Source organism: Capra hircus, chromosome 28, assembly GCF_001704415.2.
Source record: "Capra hircus breed San Clemente chromosome 28, ASM170441v1, whole genome shotgun sequence".
NCBI lineage: Eukaryota > Metazoa > Chordata > Mammalia > Artiodactyla > Bovidae > Capra > Capra hircus.
The window spans coordinates 19,467,460-19,484,869 of record NC_030835.1 but is presented as its reverse complement, the minus strand read 5'-3'; the positions used below and the strand labels follow the sequence as shown (position 1 = coordinate 19,484,869).

Sequence of the window (17,410 nt, the reverse complement as noted above, 5' to 3'; positions counted from 1 at the left end):
AAGTTTACACTGGGAGGTTTCCGGGTTCTCCTTTGTGCTATTCTTAGCATCACTTATATTTGAGAGGAGAGAAGCCTGGGCCCTTCTGCTACATGAGTGGTATCTCCACCCTCTTGCCCTTTTGGATGCTTTCCACAAGCCAATCCCAGGCCCAGAGCATGCTCCAGTGTGCTACCCGCCTGACCAGTGCATGGATTCTACCCACAGGGACCCAGTCCCACCCAGCCTTGTCCCCTGAGCAGAGGCCTCTGGACACTCAAGTCCACAGCTTCAAGGAGGACCCAAGCAGCCTGGAGAGGTTTCACGTTTACAGCAGATGGACCCGGAGAAATCCTCCTCTAGATGTAGGGTCTGATTTGAATCTACTGCTTGGCAAGGACAAGCCTCCATCGACCCTGAGACGTATCAGATCAAAAGCAACCTTACTGAGTTCTGGTGCCCTTAGGTTCAGTTCAGTTAAACAAATTTTAGCTCAGGTTACCGTGATGATGGCAGCTACCATCTCAATAGGCTCTGAAGATATAATTGAATGACCCTGTGAGTTTATATAGCTAGTCCCATTCTATAGATGAGGAAACTGAGGCGTGGGAAAGATAAGCGGCTTGCTCCAAGTCACACAGCCCTCGGTGGTGGAGGAGACAGGATTAGAACTCAGTTTGCCTGACTCAAACCCCAGACTTGGGAAGAGACAGAGGCCATCTCAGCCCAGGGGAGACTCCAAGCTTAGAGCTAGACATGTGAGGGATGTGGTGTGTCCAGGGACAGGCAGGTCAGCCAGGGTGTGCAGGCAGAGAGTAGGTGGGAAGGTGAGGCATGAAAAGAGCTAAAGTGGTGCACCAGGATGAGATTGAGGCTGACCTTGAAAGATGTGTGCGCGAAAGAGAACCCTGGCTTGTTCTTCGGATGGGGAGTGATGGGATCCAGGCTTCTCAACTCTATCACCTTGGACCTCCTGGTCACCCCACCCCAGCCCTGGATCTGCACAGCCTCAGCCTTCTTCTCACCTCCACTCTTCTCCTTTGTCCTGAATCTGGATCATAAACCACTGGACTGTGGCCAATGAACCTGCCTCAGATTTCCAACCTGAATACCGATCTGTGTACTTTGTACCCTGGGGAAAATGGGCATGATAGCTCTGCACCCCACAAAGATGGTGGGTATCCAGACATTGTCCAGCCAGGAGAGCCCCACTAGCCAGGGTGAAGGGACACTGGACAGTGGATAATCTGACCTGTTCTGGCCTGAAAACACATTCCGAAGGTCAGTTCTGATATCCAAACCATCCTTAGATAGGTGACCATGAGCACTAACTGTGTGAATGAAGAGGACTTGGACAATCACAGTCAAGGAGTTCAGTGTGCTGTAGGCTGAGTCCCCAGCATCCTTGCTCTCCACCCTATTCCCACATAGGGGTTCAGAGCATCTAGGCGGGCAAAGAGGAGCTCAGAGAGCTACTTCCCAGAAAGACCCGAAGGAGGCTGACCACCTGTGTTCCCCTTTCCCACCCCCAGTTCCTGGAGGAGATCTCCTATGATGGTCCATGCCCATCTTTCCCCATCCTGCCTCCCAGGCTGCATCTCCCAGAGACAATCACAGCAGAATGGGAGGGAAACCGTGGACCCTCTGGGAGCTCAGCTGAACCAGGGACTAAGGTTTGGCTTCCTCAGCTCCTCGCCCATCCTCACTCCTCTCCCACTCTTTTCAGGGTCAGCCGGGCACCCGAGGTTTTCCAGGATTTCCGGTAAGTGGAGAGGACTGGTGAGTTGTGTCTGCAGAGACCCCTGGTTCTGGCTGGGTGATGAACTTCAGGCAGGGCTGGCCCTCAAGCTGCCTGTGCACTTCTAAACCCCCGTCAGCAAGGACCTCTTCCCGCTGGCTCTCATAGAAAGCCACCAAGGCGAGTAGCCTGGTGCTCGACTCACAGTGCAGAAAAGGACAGGGACATCAACATGGAACTATAGGCGTGGCAGGCCAGACAGGCTGCAAGGTCACAGCCATGAAGCCTGGCTGGCCCGTGGACTCTGGGGAAGGTGATGCCTCTCAGGGAGGCCACCTCCAACCTGGCTTTGAGGGTTAGTCCGCCTGGGGTGTGGGGCCGACGGCTGGCCATCTGAATGTCCGGGGAGCCCCTCCTAAGGCCTAAGACAGACTCTGAGAGCAGGATAGGAGGCAGGCCTTTCCTGCAGGCCTCGGGACTGGCTGGCCCTGCTATCCAGGAACACACCATCCACTCTCCTCTAGGGTGAGAAGGATTTTGGTACCAAGGTGACTGCCACCTGTCAGGTGCCAGGCATGGGGCAGGTGGCATTTCATTCACTCCTCACAAAAACCCCATGTGGGAGATTCTTTCATTCCCATTTTAGAATGGGAAGCCAAGGCTTACCTGTTTCATAACAGCCAGTGGTGAAGCAGAGACATGAACCCTACCTTGTTAGAGTCCAGAGCCTGTGTCCTTAGCCACCCCCAGGCTGCCTGTCTGCCAGAACGCCTGTGATGCTCAGTCTTGACATCTGGCCTGTTTATCTTTCAGGGTCCCATTGGGCTCGACGGCAAACCGGTGAGTGGCCCCTTTCATTCTGTGGGCTCCTCCCCCCGCTTAGTCCAGATCACTAACCTGGGGTCTTTTAGTCCTTCTCGAGACTGACTCCTTAGAAGGTGCTTTAGATATGAATGAATGTTCTTGGGGTGTACAGTCATTGCCAATGAGAAGGGGAGGAGGGGCCATTAGAACGAGTTGCCCCAACCCGCGTGGGTATAAGTCCACGGCCAAACTGTGCCCTCAGCATCTGGAGCAACAGCCGTCCTAGAATTTGCTGATTCCGGGCCTCCTGAAGGAGCTGGAAAGGAGTGAGGAGGGGAGAGAAGAGAGCTGGAGAGCTCAACTTGCTATTCTGAAAGGAGCCCGGGCTCTAGCTCACACCCTCGCCCCCCGAACCCCTACCCCACCACCTCAGGGTGCCTCCTGTGTTCTCCTCGGGGTCTCCCATCCTGGTTGAGCCCCCACATATGCCCAAGTCCATGGGGAGGCTGCTGCCCGTCCAGAGCACCTCTCTGTTCATTTCAACCCTCTTGACATGGCCACAGACACAGATGTTCACGAGAAGGGCAGCTGTTGGGAAGGGGCTCCTGGTTGCAAACAGCTCACTTGCTCTTCTCCTTCCAGGGCCGGCCAGGACCAAAGGGGGAGATGGTAAGACCAGCTCACCCTAACCCTAAGCCTTCTCTCAAGGGCGGGGAGTGAGGGGAGTCAGACTGGCCCTCCTAGGCTAACAAACCCTACCCAGCCGAGGGAGTGTCTGCCCCAGGGTCACTCCCCAGCTGGGTGCCACGCATCCCACTTACTCGGCTTCTCCACCTGAGGAATGAGGAAAGAGAGGTCCAGAGGGTGTCAAAGAACTGGCAGCTAGTGTCCCCAAACCATCGCTCATGCTCAGCACTCACACTGGGAGCGAGGTGTGTCCATCCAGCTCTACGTCCTGAGCCTGATTTTCTTTTTTTTATTTATTTATTTATATTTTTTTATTTTCTTTTTTAAAAAAATAATTTTATTTGTTTATTTTTGGCTGTGCTGAGTCTTGGTTGCTGAGCAGGCTTTTCTCTAGTTGTGGCAAGCTGGGACTACTCTCTAGTTGCGGGGTGCGGGCTTCTCCATGCAGTGGCTTCTCTTGTTGCCCAGTGTGGGCTCTAGGGCTCACGGGCTTCTGCAGTTGCTGCGTGTTAGCTCAGTAGTTCCAGCTCCTGGGCTCTAGAGCACAGGCTTAATAGTTGTAGCACACGGGCTTAGTTGCTCCACAGCACGTGAGATCCTCCAGGATCAGGGATCAAACCCGTGTCTCCTGTGTGGGCAGGCAGATTCTTTACCGCTGATCCACCAGGGAAGCCCTGAGCCTGACATTCTAGTGTTCCCTGCTCCAGGCTGCCCAGGGCTCCAGGCGCTCCTGCCCCAGCCAGGCAGACAGCAGACCTGGGGAAACACACCACTGTCCCCACCTTCCTCCTGCTCCTTCCCACCTTCTGCAGAGCCTTAACACAGTCCATGCAACCCCAGAAGTAATAATGATGGTCATCAGCTGGGCGCTGTGCCCTAATCCTCATAATAACAGCTTATCGTCCTCCACTCTATTGAAGGGGAGATAGAGGCTCAGGGTGGTTGAGTATAGTGCTCAAGACTACACAGCTGGTAAGTAACAGAATGGGATTGAGACCCACATGGTAGGATCTTACCCTCCATCATGCCTCCTTTTGCTGCCAGGGCCCTTTGTTTAGAAAGAAAAGGACCCTTTTAAGGGGCTCCTCCTCCTGCCCTCCCTCTGCCCCACCCCAGTTAACCACCCATGAATCTTACCCGTCTGTTCTGGAGTCAGAACAAATTTGAGTGGGGGCAGGGGGGAGGGGGGAGGAGAGGCCATCCCTTCCACCATGAACCCACATCAGTGTGATAGATTCCCCCATCTGCCTCATGGTCATCCATCAAAATCCAACAGGCCACAGAGCCATTAGGCTCCTGTCTGGCTTGGCACAGGGACCCCAAGCTATTAATTCCACAGGCCATCTAGTGTCATCATCTTGGCCTGCTTATCAGCTGTCCGTCTCCCACTCTCCCCGCTTCCCAGATGGTTTACCATCTGTCAGGCATCCAACTTGAGGGCTGGGGCTTACCCCCCCTGCCCCGCTTAACCTGTGTCCTCACCTGTCAAAAGGGGGTCACCTCTGCCCCACCCACCTCCCAGTAGCCCCGAGAACCTGATGTAAGGTGTAGACAGGATCAGGGTCCCAGTGGTGTAAAGGAGAACCAGGACTCCAAATTCACGTCTTGTCCCACCACTCACAGGGCTGTCGTAAGGTGGGAGGGGTTAATTCACATCAAGCATTTCAAACAATGCCTGGCCCAGAGGAAACACCACCAGAGGCACACTGCCCTGACCCCGAGCTGTCCTAAAGGGGCAGCCTCAAGAGCTCATTGGTGCCAGGTGTTTCTGGACCTTGAAATACTTAAACTCGAAACTCAGATTTTTGTTGTACTCTCCATGCTCTCCAGTATTGGCAGTTAATTGAAATAAAAGTGTGTGGGCTCAGCAGAATATCCCTGGGGACTGTGATTGTCCCATGGGCCACCGTTTGGGATGTCCAGACTCAATCCTCCATGTCTCTGCAGTCCCAAACCTTCGGGTAATTTTGCTGGGTCCCTGGACCTCCCTCTCTCATCATACTCCTTTCTCTGTAACCAGGGAAGGTGGCCTGGTCCCCTGCAGTTCAGTCCCCTGCCAGATGCATCATAGTCTGTTGAACTTGATACTAAACACTTGGTCAACCACATGGGTTGGGATGACACATGGTTTGTCCCAAAGACCACTTGTCCCTTCCCACAACCTCCTGGGAATCTCCCAGTTTGGTAATTGGCCCAGTTAGCAAGTCAGGGACAAAAGGAGGCCTTTCATCCACCCAGATGAATCTGTCCATGGGGATCCTGAGGTCTCCAAGCCCTACAGAGACTGGCCTGGCAGACGGGCCCTCACAGGCCCTCAGGATGGTGGCTGGAAGGGACCTCAGAGCCCCAGGGGTTGAGGCACTGCCTGTGACTCCAGCCAAGTTTGGAAGCCCTGCCCCCTGGGGTTCCAACTCAGTTTCGAGCATGCAGCAGAGTGGATGCAGCTGGACCTTCACGGTCCCAGTGCTGCCACTGCTCACTGAGCCACAGGGCCTCGTCTCCATCACCTCGTCTGGGAGAAGGAGCGACGCCAGCCCCTTCCTCTCGGGCCGGCGTGGGCGTGAGCTCAGCATGTCCCAAAGCCTGCCCCCAGGGGGCTCCTCAAAACGAGGGGCGCCTTCTATCTCCCTCTCCACTCCACACCAGCCAAGCGTGAGGCCTTCTCAGCCCCGGCCTCAGGTCAGGCCCCTGAGAGAGCCAGCTGGACGCTGCATCCCCCTCAGAGAACTGGGGTCCACCCTGAACCCAGCCTCCTTTCTCAGCCCTGCGAGCTTTTGACCAGAACCGCTGGAGGGGAGCTCTGAGGCCCTTATGTTCCTCCAAGGAACCCAGAACACAGAGAAGAAATTCCTGCTTCATCTCTTTGGCCAAAATTTCCTCCAGAATTCCTGATGTCTGGAACATTGCCCCAGCCCCCGTGTCCCCAGAAGCCCTTCTGGCTCCGTGGGTTTGATGCTGAGGCTGCGGAGGGTAGGAGTTAGAATGTACTTTCGGTTCTGAGAGGAAATGGCCTGAGAGTGCAGGGCGCCTGGCAGTAGCAGAGCCCTGTCCCGCACGTCCATGCAGCCTCCACTGTGGCCAGCCCACAAGATGCTGGCAGGTGCAGGGATAAATGAAAGATGACACCTGCTCTTCATCGTAGTCAAGTGCGGGGAGCAGGGCACGCCTAGTCATGTCTGCCGGTGGATGAAGAAGCTGGGCCACAACAGCTGGACTCTCTCGGCACAGGAAGACCAGACATGGGTGGCTAAGCCTGGCCTTCAGGACTCAGGCCTTCCAAAAGTTTCTTGCATGATCCCATGCAGGCCTGCATGACTGATTCTGCATGTCTTCTTCGTTCCACTCACCTGTGGGTGTTTCTGTCCCTCAGGGTCTGGCGGGTCTCTGGGGACAGCCGGTTGGTATCTCACCCCAGGGCTTTCCAGCAGAGAGGCTTCGGGCCCTGAGTCCTGAGCCTCGGTTTCTGACTCTCTGATTTCCATCTCTTTGTAGGGACCTCAAGGACAAAAGGGAGAAAAGGTAAGCCGATGGGGGTTTTCTAGAACTTTCATCTCAAGAAGCAGTCTTCCAACAGGTAGAAAGGGTTATTTTCAAACTTCAGTTTTTATCAACAGAAGCAGGGAATCCACTGTGGCGCTCAGTATATGAGAGAGAAGGGAGGCTGCCCTGAGTGGGGGTCTTTTCTTGAGGGAAGGGGACAGCCTGGAGCCTGGCCCTTCTCAGCCTCTTTCTCTACGCATTCCACCTGCCACCCCCATAGTATTTCCTGACCACCTCCCATGAGCCTCTAAGATTTCAGGGGGTCTGTTTTGTAAACTCCTGGCTTGGCCCTCTTCCCAGCCTTCTAGGTGCTCTGTCTCCTTGAGTTTCTGATGGGGGCTCTACTGGGCTTGCCCCCAGATGAATGGTGCAGGGACCTGGCACCTCAGCTCAAAGAAGGCATGTCTGAGGGCTCCATGGCCCTTGCCTCGGTGTCCACTATTCCCATCCAGGGACTCCTGTTTAGGGCCCAGGCAGAGGATGGACCTTTCCGGAAGATACTCCCAGCCAGGCCTGAAGCACAAGCCCTGACTCCACTGTTACAGCCCATGATGTAAGGTGGCAGAGTCCTGCCCTTGGCTCCATGGGGCCACATGCAGGCAGGCCCTGGGGGTTTCTTCTCCGCTGCCAAGCAGGCATGAGGGAGGGAATCAGACAGAGCCCGGAGGCTGGTGGTGTGTGTGCGTGTGTGTGGTGTGTCCCCGGGTCCTGAGGTTGCCCCCCAGGGTCCACCTCCCAACAAGTGTCTAACACCTCCTCTCCTTCCCTCTCTTCCCCAGGGTCAGTGTGGCGAGTACCCACACCGGGTAAGTGAACCCCGAAAACTGATCCATCCCTGGGGCACAGCCCCCAGCTTGGCCTCATCTTCCCTACAGTGCTTGGGGCCAGGGGCACACAGACCCTCTGCACTCAGCAGACAGAGCAGCACCATGATGGGGGCAGGACGGTGGCCGGCCCCCAGGGTTGCGCCTGGTGATCAGCGTGTGTGTGTTTGTGCAGAGCTATGTGTCTCTACCCCCATGCTGGCTGGGCCTGGGAGCCGCCAGCATGTGTGTATCTGGAGCTCCAAGTGCCTGGCTGTGCGCTCCTCTGCAAGTGGCCTTCAACATAAGGCTGTGCAACTTGTGTGGGTCTGGGTCTGGCTCCCTACCCGGCGTTTCTGTGTGTCTGTCTGTCTGGCCGGCTGCCCGGCTGTCTGCCTGCCCTGGCCAAATCACAGGGACTTTTGGGTTAGTCATTGTTTCGGATGACCCAGACCTGCATGCTGGGAGATAGTTGGAAGCTGACTATCAGTGCAAGAGTGAAGTCTTTGTTTTGCCTCTAAGAGTCAAGGCAGCCCCTCCAAGTGGGGTGGGGCTTTCAGGGCTAGTGTCCTGCTCTTCCCCACCCCGGATCCAGTTCCTCCATTCCCTTGCTGCACAGCAGGATACGGAGCCCAAAGCCTGCTGTAGTCCTGTTGAGGGCCCTCAGATGTGTGCACTAATGTTGAGAGCCACTCTCGGGGACGGGGCTGAGGAGGGGCAGTGGGGAGTGAAGGTGCAAGAGCCCCAGTGAGCTGGGACACCCCTCATTTTGTGGATTGCCCTCGCCACTCTCAGCCGCAGGCAGTGGGGACAGGGATGACAGGCATCTTTAGGTGTCCATCCCCCTGTTGCGGGCTGCCTTGTGCCCCCCAACACACACAGTGTGGCCACCCTGGCCATCCACCCCTGCCAGGCAGGGGACTTCAGAGAGTGGAGAGAAAGACTAGCCAGACTCGGAGTCAACCAACCTGGCTCCAAAAGGCCCCAGGAGGGCCTTGCTAGGTGCTGACCTCTGGTTCCCAGGCCAGAGAGAGGCCGGGGGCAGGGTGCAGCCTTGAATGTGAGTGGCTGGGGTAGGGGTGAGGCCGAGGCTGAGTAGGGGGCGCAGGCAGGCCGGCGGCAGTGCAGGCAGAGCCAGCCTGTCGGCGGCATGTGCTCCAGGGAGTCAGGGGCCCTGGTGTTCCGGCCAGCCTGATCCCGATACAATAATAGAAGGTCAGCTGTGTTTATTTGAAACGATGGGCTCACAGGATTGTTATGTTACCCGAAAAAAGACAGCATCCCCCAGCAGCAAAGACAACGCAACTGTAGCCGCTTTGACAGTGTGTCATTAGCTCTAAGCATGGGGCAGGGAGAAGGGAGGGACTCTGCCCTTGAGCCCAACCCAGGAAGAGGGAGCCAGCAGGGATGGAAGGCTCCAGCACTTGGCCACAGGCTGCAGAGAAACCCAGGGTTATGACTGCGCCAGGGTGGGTAACAAGTCAGGCTGGGTGAGAGTGGAGTTGGGGATCCAGCTGATGGGCAGGGCAAGGCAGCTGGCACCTTCCATTAATCTGGAAGTGGGTAGGAAAGCAGGGTGTTTCTCGGGTAGGGGGGCTGTTGCCTTTCTGAAGGGTCTGCAGGCCTGAGGTGGGTAGCAGGCCTCCCAGCCCACGAGATACATGATCCAGGTGGTCTGGGCCTCTGTGCCAGCCTGCAGCATCCCCAGGGAAAGAGGGGGAGCCCAGGTGGACAGTGGGTGTCTGGGGTGCCCTGGGAGCGGGAGCTGGTATCTGAGCCTGGCATTCACTCTCCCTGTTGCCCTGTCTTCCCCTAACCCCTACCCCTTACCCCACCCCAGGAGCACCTAAGTGGCTCTCTAGCAGCTCTACGCTCCAACCAGATAATTACTCTGAAGGTTTGTAGGTTCTGAAAGGTCTCTGGGCCCCTCTGGTGAGAGGCTCCATGGACACAGAGCCCAACGTTGCATATCCCCAGGCCCCAGTGGGAAGGCTGGGGCTCCTCACGAAGCAGCTACCCATGAAGGTGGCAATGACCCAGAAAGGCCTTGACTGGGCTCCCGGGTTTCTGGCTGGGTGCATCCTCAGCCCAAGCAGCCCTTGCTTCTTAATGCTCCTCCCAGCCACCTTGTGTGAGCTACAATGCTTTCAGAAACAAGAGGTGGATTATATGTCCTCTGTTTTCACATGGGTTTTAACCCCTTCCTAAAGCTGTGGGGTGCTCAACTCCACTGGACAGAAAGATTGGAAGCAGCCAGAATTTCCAGAAATGAAAATTGCGTTAGCTAACATGATTGCCTCTCCTCGCCCCAGCCCCCTCAAAAAGTGGTTGAACATGCCAGAGACGTCTTTGTCCAGCCTCGATGTTCCAAGCCCCCGGGTGAGGCCTCAGTAGCACTGAGCTGGTGCCCACACTGGTCACACCCTCCTCCTGCTCAGCCCTGGGGAGCCGGGTTCGGCTCTGCCCTTGACCATCTTCCCCAGATTCGCTGACACCAGCCCTTCTCGTCCAGCCGAAAAAAGAACCCAGGGGTGGCCGCCCACCAGCCTGGCTTCAAGTACCAATTTAGGCTGATCCTGCGGCTCCCAAGTCAGAGCCTCAGAGTCTGTTCCCCTAGCCCTGCAGCCTCTGTCCACGACCAGGGACCCGAGGGCCTGGCAGTGCAACGTTGGGCAGTGTGTCAGGAGGGCTCTGCGGCCCGGCTTGGCCATGGAGGGCAGGCCTGGCCGGGGGGCCCCCTCCCCACTGGGGAGTGCTGCTGCCAACACCCCGAGGGCTTGCCTTCTCCCAGGGATGGGGTGCCTTCCAAGGGCAAGCTCAGAGCTGCACCCACAAGCCTCGAGCGGCCCGTCCACGCCCTCCCTCCAGTGCCTCAAGCCCGCTAATCTCTCTTCTCTCTTCCTCTCCTCCCTCCCTCTCGGCCACCCTGCCTTCCTGGTGGACTTTCGACCCTCCTGAACACCTGCGATCTTTGGCTTCTACCCTCTGGCCTTCCAACTCATCTTTCTCCTCAGCTGCTGCCTCTCCTCAATTCAGTGCGGCTGGCTCCACCCCCAGTCATTAAAAGGCGGACCTTCCAGGTAGACACCTCCCTTGGCCAGACCACACGGGGCTTCCCAGGGGCTGGCGAGTCTCTGGGCCCTGACGAACCAGCTGAGGCTGCGACAGTGAAAGCTGCTCAGTCATGTCTGACTCTTTGCGACCCCATGGACTATAGCCCACCAGGCTCCTCTGCCCATGGGATTTCCCAGGCAAGAATACTAGAGTGGGTGGCCATTCCCTTCTCCAGGGGATCTTCCTGACCCAGGGGTCAAACCTGGGTCTCCTGCATTACAGGCAGATTCCTTACCATCTGAGCCACCAGGGCTATTGGCAAAAGCAGGATCTCACTGCACTCCCATTGCATTAAATTAGACAAAGAAGGACCTGCAAATGCCGTACACGTGGAGATAGATGCACGACACCCAGGCCCAGAAGCCTCAACCACTATCTCACTGTTACTGCTCACAACAGCCAGCAAAACAGCCACCGCTGTGTGCCAGTCACCAGGCTATGCGTTTTACCACCTGCTTTCGTTTACATTCTCACAGTGGTTGTATGAGTTAGGCTTGATCATCCTTGTTTCACAGATGAGCAAATCAGGCTCAGAGACGTTAAGTAAGTTACCTGAGGTCACACAGCCAGTAAACTGCAGAGCATCCACATTCTCCAGCTCTTACTAGTTATGCAATTTGGGGCAAGTTACTTAACCTTTCTGTGCCTCTGTTTTCTCATCTGTAAAATGAGAACAATAGTGGTTCTTACTGTATAGGGTTCTTGTGTAGGCAGAGCACTGGGAATACTTCCTGGCAGGGTTTAAGCGCTGAAATTACATTGAGGCTCAGAGAGCTGAATCTGTGCCCAAGGTGGCACAAACAGCAAGAGGCAGAGCTGGAACTGGCAGTCGGGTCTGCAGACCCCACACCCAGGGCTCTCTCAGTTGGACCTACACCCTTTATATTTAGAAATGCAGATTGCTTAGCATCCAATCACTTGTAACCTGAGTTTGAGAAGCAAGGGAATTTGCAGAGGAAATGTAGCCCACAACCAACAGGTGTAATCATTGTGGGCAACTGCTTCCTTCTTCCTGCCTTACTAAGCCAAGGAGGCTGGGATAGGACCAGATCACAAAGAACAAAGAGCAAGAGAGCACAGACCCAGGGATCCAGGCAGAGGCATTGCAGCTTGATGCCAGGCCAGGAATTCCATGGCTGCCCTCTCACCCCTAGTCTTGCTCACACTGGGGGTCAGAGGTGGACCCCAAGGTCGCAGGAGTGCTGGAAGAGGCAGGGCTCTGAGACGCTCTCTGAAAGCCTGACAGCAGGGCCTGGAGCCAACATCTGGGCTGACTCAGGAGCCCAGGGGCCTGAATGTTCAGGCATCTGATTGAACAAGGCTGAAAAATCACTCCAATTAATGGCTAAAAATACAGAGGGGCCCGTGACACGTGTGCTACCCAAGCCTCCATATCCCATTACACCAGCCGAATCCTCGAGAGCCTCCATGTGCTCCAAGCGCTTACCCAGCGCCTGGTTATTCAGGGGGCTCACTGGCAGCTCAGAGAAGCACCAGGCCCACCCCACTCTCAGCCACCCCTACCCATGTCAGACCCCATTTCAGGAGAGCTGAGTCCTTGCTCTCAGAGTGGCCATCTGCCTCGGCCCCCATCACCCACCTCCTGGCCCTAGTCGCACTGACTGCGATGCATTGAGCCCTTGCTGGGCTCCGAGCTCTGTTGTAAGAATTCTACACGGATTATCCCACGTAATCCCACACGGGCCACCATGCAGTGGAACTGACATCCTCATCGCCACCTTACAGACGAAGAAACTGAGAGGGGCCGAGGCATGCTACTGCCTCCCTTTTCAAGAACAGGAGGAGGATACACCAGAGCTTTCTGTGATGCCCTGACCTGATTTCTAAAGTAGAGACAAACTAGGGAAACCCTGTCTTTCCTGCTACAGATTCGGCCTTGAGAATAAGGTTTTTATTCTGTCGGCCACCGTGGGACACAAAAAGGCTTGTCCATTTCCAATCAATAAACCAATATTGATTTCACAGGCTCTGTAAGATGCTTAAACATTGGGTTTAACATTAGTTGAAAAAAATGATGTGTTTAGCAGATGGCGTTGAAGGTCATTGCCAAAGTGCATAAATTTGGATGGTGAACAGTTTTTGCTGGGGGCTTATTTGGAATGAATAGAAAAGTCTAGAGTTCTGGGTTTTGATTCCAGTTCCCCCCTAATTCTCCATGTGACCTTGGTCAGGGTGCCCAACTTCTCTGAGCCTCCGTTTTCTCCTCTGTAAAATGGGACTTGGGACCCATCTCTGCACCTGCCTTCTCCACCATGGACTCTCGAGCCCTTAAGTGGATTCTTAGAGTGTGTGGCAGGATGTAGCTCAGGCCAAGAGTGGCACTGCTGGTGCCCTCTGTCCTAGGTTATCCCATTGGAGAGACGGTTCAAGCGGATGCTGCTAAAATCTGAGTTCCCATTCTGAGGTTGTGCACTCCTATTTATGATATGGGGTTTGCAGCAAGCATCATCAGGCCCCGTTTCTATGTACAGTGTTATAAAGGATTACTGAGATCACACTGAGAAGGGTGGTCTGGCCTGGAGTCTGGCCACCTGGATCTCCTGCATCCCAGCCTGGAGCACTCACACCTGCCAGACTGTTCTACCTGAGTCTGTCTGCAGGGCTGGACCCCTCAGCAAGAGCTGAACCCAGAACCTCCCCAGAGAGGTCGTGGAGAAAGCAACCTAACAACGCTGGTCTGCATAGATCGAGGATGACATGGGCTGGCCCCCAGCCCCGAGAGCTGGGTCACGTGGACCAGGCTCTCTCCTCCTCCTGAGGGAACACGATCCCACCCCTACCTCCCTGGGCTCTGGGTCCACCCTGGGCACCTGCATGGAGTGGGGTGGCAAAGGCTTCAGGATAAGGAAAAAGAATAATAATAGTGACTCCAGAAAGGCACGAAGCACTTTACACCTTCAAAACTCAACCAAACAAAGGGTTGCAAACTCAACTGTCCTCTGAGGTCAGGCACAGATCACACAAATGACAAAGCTGGCTGCACACAGAATGGTTTGGAAGGGTGGGGCCTGAGGGACCCGGAGACCCCAGCTGATGGCGGCCCCCGAGCAGTGTGGGTCTAGCTGGCCCAGGCTCCATTTTTTTCAGCAGAAGCTACCAAGGTGTATATATATATATATATATATATATATTTACATAAAATCTATTGCCCAATTGTTTGGTGAGCTAAACAAAATTCTGTGGCCTCTGACCTAAGGACTCAGTTGATCCTCTGGGCCAGATGATCGAAGATGGCAAAATGTGACAAGAAACAAGGAGCAGCTGTTCTCATTTGAAGGCTGGGAGGCCAGGGCGCGGAGATGGCGGGCTCGCCACACGCAGGGAGAGGTCAAGGCAGGCTGAGGCCACCAGCCACCTCGGCTGGACCCTGGTCATCTGACCGACCTGGGGACAGGACTTCGGCTGGGCCGGGAGGCACTCACCCGCTCCTCCGCCTCTGCCACCGCAGCAGGGCTGTGCCCTGGGGACCAACAGCTCACGCAGCAGATCTCTCTGGAAGCCTCTCCTCTGGAGGCCTAGTGTCTTAGCCTCCTCCTCACCGCCACCGGCCTCTGCATGCGTCGCCACCACCGCACCGTCACATCACGTCACTGCCGCCTCCCCCAGAGCCCACGGCGGGGCCTCACCGGGTGCATGGCACTGGGGCGGGACGGTTCTGCAGCCCAGGGCTCCCTCTCTGACACTTGTTTCCACCAACCTCAGGGTGAACAGGGCCAGGCTGGCATCCAAGGCCCACCAGGGCCACCAGGCCCTCCCGGACCGAGTGGACCTCTGGGGCACCCAGGACTGCCAGGGCCCATGGGGCCACCGGTAAGTACCCCTCCTGCACTCCACCAGCTCCTCTCCTTCAAGTTCATCCCCTGAATTCTCTGGAAGTTTGGGAACTAGGTAACCAATGGGACTCTGGGCCCCCGCTGAAAGGGCAGAAACACATTGGCAAGGCTGCGGGGCATGGCTGGCCCCATTCCTGAGGGAGCTGCCCATCCCCGTCACGCTCACCGGTTGCTCTCTGGTTCTGAAAACACATAATGGGACCATGTGTTCCTCTTCAGCCACTGCCTCCTGGGGGGAAACCATGAGCAGGCCTGCCTCTCCCAGCCTCAGGAGAGAGGAGCTTGGAGGGAAAGTTCCCGGGACCACGCTGATGTCCCCTGCCCCCTGGGCTTAGGAAAACTTGAGTTGGGACGATGTGTCCTAAAGGAGGTAGCAAGGGGGCATCTGATGGCCTAGCATCCCTAACAGACACGCCTTTGCTGGTGTGTGCGGATTTCCTGTTCCCAGGCCACTTTCCAACCAAGTTACACACCCGGTTGGGCAAGAGGCCCCTGCCTCAAGCCTGCGGATTGGACCACTGCCAGGAGGGGCCCAGGGGAGCCAACAGACACCCCTCTGGGCAAGACCACACTCAGGCAATAGGTCAGTCCCAGTGTCCACTGGGTCATCTGCTTGCAAGCTCTAGCCAAGCCCCAACTCTTTCTCAGCCCTATTTCATGCAAGAAAGCACCAGGGCAGAGTAACTCAGAAAACCCTGGACTTCTTCTTTAGAGAAAATGCATCTCTACCCAGAGCTAAGACCAATGTCAGCAGTTATTAGAGGCAGAGGGATTAAGGACACAGTCTGTTTGATAATGTTTTTCCCACGTGGATTTTTTTTTTAAGTGTTTTTCTTTCGTATGACGAAAGCATCATATATCCATTGTGAAAAATTTGGAACGTAGACGAAGAAAAAGTTTTAAACTGTCTGCTTTCCCATACCCAGGGTTCCCCATCATTCACGCTGGGGAGAGCCCTTTCCATTTTTCTCCTTAGACTTCTTTGCACATAAACGTTTTTCAGGTTGGTGATGTTTTGAATAACATAACACTTTGTATCCTGTTACTCTTTTCAGTTAATCTCGTACACCATGCCCTTTCTTACGTCAGGAGTCTCCCATGATACAGATTTTAGGACTGCTGGGTCTCTTTACAGTGTAGTTAATGGGTTCCCTTCTGTAATATACATCCTTAAACATAAATGCGTATGCACATCTCCAAAGATTTCATGGCAATAGATTCCCAAAAGTGGAATTACTGAGTTAGGGGTGCCCCTGTCAAGTAGCCCACGATGAGTATGGCCACATTCCAGGTCACTTGGCTTCACACCTGGGCCCTCGGCTACCCCGGCTTCCAAGGCTAAGGTTTTGTATAGAGTCCCCCTAGGCTGGCTGACAGCTCTGGCCAACCAGGGCAGCCAGCTTGACCAGAAGGCAGCATAGCAGAGTGAAAACCTACCTTTCTGGGAGAGCCAGCTCTCCTGCTCAGCTTGATTCCCATAACGGATTTTAAATAGTTCCATGATTTCTCCCCAGAACCCTGGGGAGGGAAGTTAGTCTCACTTCCATGGATTGATGGATGGAAAAGCAGAAAACCTAAAAGGAAGCAGAATTTGGAGAACTGAACCAAACAAACCAAGCCAAGAAAATAAACCAAAATTTTAAAAAGTGTTCAAAATCCACTTCTTTCCTGACGGCCCTCACCCGAACACACTGGGCTCCCGATCACTGAACCCAAGCCAGGCAGTTTTCTTTGTTAGGTTGTTTATGAAGAAAAAAACCAGAACTCATGTTTTGAAACCAACTGAAACAGGCCAGACTCAGGCATCATGGTTTTCTCCAGCCAGTGTTTGCCATCCAGACCCACGCCCAAGACCACGCTGGAGCCTGCCTTCCCTTTCCTCTCCCTCGGGCTCCTGCAGGGCTCACACCACTTCCCCCAAGCTGGCTCCTGTGGTCACAGCGCCCCAGGGGTGGGGAATGGAGACAGAGGGCTCCCCTGCAAGCTGGCAGGGCCAAAGGCAAAACCCAAGCTCTGCTGGGCAAGGTCGGCTTTCCAGGGAGCGGCTCTAGTTAGGAGGTGGGTGGGTGGGGACCTGGACCAAACATACTATCAATTTCACATGATGCCATTGACCTATTTTACAGCGGTTCAGCACAGCAGAGATGCCTGAGGCTCCCATGTGGCTCCAAAGAGGGACAGGAGCCTGTTGTCCCCACTTGCCCTGAGCAGGTTTCAGATGCCCTTTGAGGACCCTCTTGATCTGTTCTCTAGCGCATCCAGAGCCCGTTACAGCCTCCACTGTGAATGTGTTTGTGTGCGTCCGTGCTCAGTCATGCCCGACTCTTTGCAACCCCATGGACTGTAGCTGCCAGATTCCTCAGTCCATGGGATTTCCCAGGCAAGAATACTTGAATGGTTGCCATTTCCTACTCCAGGGCATCTTCCCGACCCAGGGATCGAACTCGTGTCTCTTACATCTCCTGCGCTGGCAGGCAGATTCCTTACCAACTGCACCATCTTAACGTGTTTAGCCCTCACCATTTGCCAGTGGAATCCATCTCCACTCACCTTTCTTCTTGCTTCTGCAGGGCTTACCTGGGCCTCCTGGACCGAAGGTGAGGGTCCTTCTGGGTGATGCATCGAGTGGGTGGGAAAGTTCCCTGGTGGGTAGAGGGTGGCAAGCTGACAGGTACTGAGTAAGGGGCTGAGAGGGAATTGATTGACTTCCAAAAGGATTGCACTTTCATGGGCTCAGGCCAAGCAAGTGCTGTGGCTGGTATGGAAGATGCGGCCCTGCTCTCCAAACAGATCGTGCTCTGAGTTGGGAACTCAGGTGCCCAGGATATTGTCACAACATCCCAGTAAAACAGTGGCCCCTAAGGGGCCAGAACTGGAAAGGACCTTAGGGG

General features: G+C 55.1%; 1 protein-coding gene across 10 annotated transcripts in view; it reads left to right on the top strand.

The window, feature by feature from the left end:
- The window catches only part of COL13A1 (collagen type XIII alpha 1 chain), a 153,781-nt gene that overhangs the window by 84,521 nt on the left and 51,850 nt on the right, over nt 1–17,410 (top strand). For 8 of the 10 annotated variants that reach the window (XM_018042567.1, XM_018042560.1, XM_018042562.1 and 5 more), the window contains 8 exons: nt 1,706–1,741; nt 2,531–2,557; nt 3,164–3,190; nt 6,701–6,727; nt 7,528–7,554; nt 9,392–9,448; nt 14,389–14,496; nt 17,090–17,116. In XM_018042567.1, the coding sequence (XP_017898056.1) occupies nt 1,706–1,741; nt 2,531–2,557; nt 3,164–3,190; nt 6,701–6,727; nt 7,528–7,554; nt 9,392–9,448; nt 14,389–14,496; nt 17,090–17,116 (336 nt within the window). The remainder of the gene's footprint in view (nt 1–1,705; nt 1,742–2,530; nt 2,558–3,163; nt 3,191–6,700; nt 6,728–7,527; nt 7,555–9,391; nt 9,449–14,388; nt 14,497–17,089; nt 17,117–17,410) is intronic. The other 2 variants (XM_018042564.1, XM_018042563.1) reach the window with 1 other exon arrangement.